General features: G+C 37.3%; 1 protein-coding gene across 1 annotated transcript; it reads left to right on the top strand.

Moving 5' to 3' along the window:
• Positions 1–211: 211 nt before the first annotated feature.
• On the top strand, positions 212–5,915 carry LOC147380738 (chloride channel protein CLC-e-like; the record flags this gene model as incomplete). Its single annotated transcript, XM_086431324.1, has 5 exons — positions 212–650; positions 781–1,210; positions 1,341–1,541; positions 1,863–2,329; positions 5,814–5,915. Coding segments are annotated over exons 1-5 (1,539 nt in total), but the record flags the coding sequence as incomplete, so codon positions are not given.
• Between the last annotated feature and the right edge of the window lie 4 nt (positions 5,916–5,919).

The raw sequence follows: 5,919 nt of genomic DNA, 5'->3' as shown, positions 1-5,919 counted from the left end.
CAATGGGATGTAGACGAAATTCTAAAGAATTTGGAAAAATAATTGTTAAAAAAGATTTTATTTTTCACCGTTGAAATTTAATTTTTAATGAGTTTGGCCGACCATTTTCAACACCTTGGCTCAAGATAAAAAAAGAGGGAAAATGAATTTTAATTTTTTATTTTTAATTTTTATATATTTTTTAATTGTCTCTCTCTCTCTCTCTCTCTCTCTCTCTCCAACCCTTCGATCTGTTGGCAACACGACAGACCGTATTCACTCATTCATTGGCGAAGGTGTGCATCCTAATCCCAATCTCAATCCCGATCCCAATGAGTTTAGCCTCCTGCTGTTGCTGCTTCCCCAAATTGAAATTGGGTTCTTCTTCCAAATCCAAGGTGGTTGCTTCACTTCTGACATCTTTCTGCAAAACGAAGTTGGAGCCCTACACCATAAAATTATATTTTCAATGCCACCGTAGAAATTCGGTCATGTGTTTGAGGCGTCCCGATTCCATCAGTAAAGATAAGGAGGAGAAAGGTCAAAAACAACAACCAGTTATTTCTGTTGTTCACCAAGAAAAGGATAAGGAGAAGGAGAGTTTGGGAATCATAGCTGCCTGCCTTGTTGGACTCCTTACTGGCATTAGCGTTGTACTCTTCAATAACACGGTGCGTCCTTTTCTTTTTTTACTTTTCTGCTCTTCGCCATCAGTAATCACTACCCACTGAAATGAATCCGTGAAGTAAATAAATAGAAAATTTCTTTGTTGAATCACATTTGGTTGTTATGTTATGTTAGGTGCATGAAATACGAGATTTCTTCTGGGATGGAATTCCTTCTCGAGGTGCCTCGTGGTTGAGGGAAGAGTCCATCCAAGATAACTGGAAACGTGTCGTTTTAGTACCCGTTTGTGGGGGTGTTATGGTATCAATATTGAATACTCTCCGTGCCGCTCTGGACACCAACGACCACCCCCCTTCCCCACCATCAGCAATGCCAATCCTGCTTTCTAATATGAAGCCCGCATTGAGTCCCCTCTTGAAGACACTTGCTGCTTCCATCACCCTTGGCACTGGCAACTCTTTGGGACCTGAAGGTCCTAGCGTTGAAATCGGCACATCCGTAGCCAAGGGGATCAGTAATATATCTGATGTCACAAGGATTAATAATACTAATAAGAAAAGTCTCTCTCTTGTTGCTGCAGGATCAGCAGCTGGTATCTCATCAGGTTTGTATTAATTCCCCACACCCACACCCACACAACTGCTGCTGCTCTTCAATCCCCCACTCCTCCTTTTTATTATTATTAATAGCTATATAATTTTTGATTATCCATTCCTCTGCCCAACTTTTTCTAGGCTTCAACGCTGCTGTTGCTGGATGCTTTTTTGCTGTTGAATCTGTCTTATGGCCATCATCAGAAGATTCATCCCCATCACTTGCAAATACTACTTCAATGGTGATACTCAGTGCAGTAATAGCATCTGTGGTATCAGAAGTAGGTCTTGGTTCTGAACCAGCATTCAAGGTCCCCGAATATGATTTCCGAACTCCCAGCGGTACGCCTTTATTTATTTCTCCTCAATCTACCAAGCTTTAGATAGTGGAATCAAATTGTGTGGGAACTCAAGTCCAAGCTCGCTCAAACTCTATAAGTTACTTTGACAAGCCTTTTCTTTAGAAACTTATAAAAAAAATATGTATAGTGATTTGTTAGATCCTTTGTTTTTTCCAAGTATTTGCTTAAGGGTACTTAACTCAAGATATTTTTAATTAACTTGAACTTGTGATTCTTTTTCCTTTTTTTTTTAACATTAAATATATATATATATATATATATATATAACTGATATTGTTATTTTGATTAAATACATCTTCAGAACTTCCACTGTATCTTTTGCTGGGTATCCTATGCGGTTTGGTTTCATTAACCTTATCTAAATGCACATCATATGCAATTACGGTTGTTGATAATGTTCACAAGGCAATAGGGATACCAAAGGCTGTGTTTCCTGTACTGGGTGGCTTAGTTGTTGGGCTGATAGCATTAGCATATCCTGAGATTCTTTATTGGGGTTTTGAGAATGTTGACATTTTGTTGGAGTCTCGGCCACTTGTAAAAGGCCTCTCAGCCGATCTGTTGCTTCAGTTAGTAGGTGTTAAGATAGTAGCAACTTCCTTATGTCGGGCTTCTGGCCTAGTGGGGGGCTACTATGCCCCATCTCTCTTCATTGGTGCTGCAACGGGCATGGCATATGGGAAATTTGCTGGCTATGTGATGTCCCAGTCCAATCCTATATTTCATCTCTCATTCTTGGAAGTGGCATCACCTCAAGCATATGGCCTGGTACACTTCTGAGACAATTCTATTGTCAGTGTCTGGTAAATATATTTCATATTAGAAGTTAACTATTTTCAATACTCATTTATGTTGAGATTGAAGACATTATTTTCAAAAAAAAAATTCTACTGTACTTATTTTTGTTTCACATGTTTTCCCGTCTTATACTTTTAGTTAACATCTTTGAACAATATGCTTATCAATCTCATCCTATTTATGCACACCCTGAGACCTTGACACCTTGTGGAACATTTAACCTACTTCATTGAAGTTACATAGCTCAACTGCTATTTATCTTATATTGGGCTGAAGGTATTGAATTTTGATTTCGTTCATTTCAATCTGTATGGAAATAATTAAATTTTCATGAATTTTTTTGGAATTGATGGAAATACCAAGGAAAATGTCATTGAAACTATAGGAAATGTTAAAATAGATATGAAAACACACTAATAAGTCATGAACTATAATAAACAACCATATGGAGTGTGAAAATAAATATCAATAGCATCCTGCTACATGTTGGAGCATGTACTTGAGGGCTTGATAGCCGAAAACAACTATATTCTATATAGAAATAAGAATGAGAATGCCATGTTAACTAATAAGTACTACAAGGTGTTCCAAGGCAAGGAGAGCAACTCCCATACGGTGTACATGGAGATTTTAGGGCTGTTACTTTTTTTGGCTAAGTTAAGTAAGGATTCCGTTGGGTTCTCTTTCAAAGACTTTGTATTTAGATGGGATAGCATTTGTAACTAGTAGGTTTTCCTTTTTTCTTTTTCTATTTTTTTGCTTTTCGGCTTGGGGGCTCTCTCGGCCTCCTTTCTCCTTTTTCTCTTTCTCATTGTAGCAGAAGCTCTTGGTAGGTTGATTGCTAAGGCAGGTTCAAATGGGGATCTCTCACATCTCCAATTTGCAGATGATTTGCTGGTATTTACAAAAGACTCGCATAGGTAGTTGGGTGTCTTAAGTGGGGTTTTTGTGGGTTTGAGGCAATCTTGGGCTTAGCCATTAATTTCCGCAAAAGTAAGGTGTTCATGATTGGTAATCTGCACAATTCTGAGTTCCTGGGTGCCACTCTTGGATGCTCGGTGGGGGCACTTCCTACTAATTATTTGGGGTTGCCTATAGGCGCCCCAGCTAGGAGCAAGATAATATGGGATCCGGTTCTAGAAGAAGTCGAAAGGAAGTTGGCTTCGTGGAAGACAAGGTATTTGTCCAAAGGGAGTAACCTTAATCAAAAGCTCGTTAGCATCCATTCTTATCTACTACTTGTCACTGTTTCATATCCCAAGAAGCGTGGAGATGAGGTTAGATAAAATATTTTGAAATCTCTTATGGCATAGAGAGGGGAAGAGAGTTTCATCTTGTCAATTGGAAGAAGATTTGTATGCCGAAAGATATGGGGGTTTGGGCATCAAGAAGTTGGGGATAATGAACACTACTTTATTAGGAAAGTGGCTATGGTGATTTGGGATGGAGGAGAACAATTTGTGGAGAAAGGTGATTGCCTCAAAATTCGGAGTGGAAGAAGGGAATTGGGATAGCAAGGCTCATCGAGCTCCTTTTGGATGTGGTATTTGGAAAGGAGTAATTTCTCACCTATCGACGTTCAATGAAATTGTAAGAATGAAGGTTGGAAATGGATGGCGGACTAAATTTTGGGAAGACACGTGGTGTTTGGATATGCCCCTAGCAACTCTATTTCCAGAGTTCTATGGGTTGTCTAATAAAAAAGGACTACCGGTGGCGTCTTTCAATTCGAGAGATGGAGACGGGTGGGCGTGGGACTTTGGATTTAGAAGGAAGTAACCCATTACTCGATAGCTTGGAGGGGAAGGAGTTACGGACTGAATTTGAAAACTCGAGAGTGTGGCTTGGAGGAAAGGAAGGGGTTTTCACTGTCACATCTTTCTATTCTCGTCTAGTAGATCAAAATTTGCAAACATTCCCGGTGTCTTCGATTTAGAGGACAAGGATACCCTCAAGAGTGGCTTTCTTTGCTTGGTGTGCATCTTTGGGAAAAATCTTAACTATGGACCAATGCATGAGACGGGGGGTAATGGGTCCAAACATTTTTCTCTATGCCTATGGAGTGAGGAAACCACAAGCCACGTCTTGATCCATTGCATCGTGGCAAACAAGATTTTGAATCACTTTTTTCAACTCTTTGGGGTGGTAGGGCGTATGCCATTTTCGGTCATTAATACGTTCGAATCTTGGGGTTCGTGGGGCAAGCCATTTTGTGATGCTAAAAGAATTTTGTGGAGAATCAATCCTTTCACAATTTGTTGGGGAATTTGGTTGGAGTGCAAAAAAAGAAAAAAAAAAAAGTACTACATTTACATATTTTGTACATTTTCTTTATTTTATATATATATATATATATATATATATATATATATATATATGAATATGCTTCCTAGAACATGGATGATTTTATAAATAAGTTTATGAACACGTTAATATGCTTAAAATACATCAAATAAGATGATATGTTAATACCTACTTAATTATAATTTGTTTATACTAATGTATAATTTATAATTTTTTTTATTTTTTATGTAAAATTTGTCATTCTTTTAAGAATATATTTTTTAAATATAAGAAAAGGAATATGTCAGATGAATTTTATCATATATCCAAATATTTTTTCCCTGAAATCATGTATTTTTTATTCCTGAAATTTATTTATTTCAATCAAAATTTACTATTTAGCAAAATATTTCTCAAAATGATTAGTAATTTCCACTGAAATATATAAAAAAGGAAACTGGCGATTAAATTTCGTGTTGAGCCTTGTGAAAATTGAAATATTTCATGGAAATATGTTGAAATTTAGCCCTATGCATTTTACTTTATTTTGCCTCTATGCATCAATTTAGTCCTTACTTCATTCAAAGTTTCTTGCTGTGAAATGCTGCTGCCATTGTCATTATAATGGTGATAGAAATATATAAAAAAGGAAACTGTCAATTAAATTTCGTGTTGAGCCTTGTGAAAATTGAAATATTTCATGGAAATATGTTGAAATTTAGCCCTATGCATTTTACTTTATTTTGCCTCCATGCATCAATTTAGTCCTTACTTCATTCAAAGTTTATTGCTGTGAAATGCTGCTGCCATTGTCATTATAATGGTGATAGAAATAAGTTATACATCTGGATGTTGAACTCTAAAATTGTTGAACCGTGAAAATAGACCTACTGCTTTTCAACTAGAAACTACTTCCTTTAGATACACAACATTCTTTGGATTTCTCTCTTTTTACCAACTTCAGTTTACTTCTTTGCAAGGAATCAGTCCATGTAAACCAGCCAAACCTTCTGTTAATTAAGTTTAAATCCCAAAGCACCTTAATGAGCTATTCTAGCATTTGGAGCCATAGCCCTCATGATGCTGTTGACATTAGTTTCCATATATCTGAACTTTAACTGAAATTTTGGTATGCTTTATTACCGCTGAGATAAAGAGATTCCCTGTGCAGGTGGGGATGGCTGCTACTTTAGCAGGGGTATGTCAGGTACCTCTCACTGCAGTTCTGCTTCTCTTTGAACTGACACAGGACTATCGCATAGTTCTGCCACTACTGG

Source organism: Akebia trifoliata, unplaced genomic scaffold (assembly GCF_017979445.1).
Source record: "Akebia trifoliata isolate Shusen 1 unplaced genomic scaffold, ASM1797944v1 Contig01034, whole genome shotgun sequence".
NCBI lineage: Eukaryota > Viridiplantae > Streptophyta > Magnoliopsida > Ranunculales > Lardizabalaceae > Akebia > Akebia trifoliata.
The sequence above is the reverse complement of the archived record's forward strand: the minus strand, read 5'-3'. Positions and strand labels throughout refer to the sequence as shown.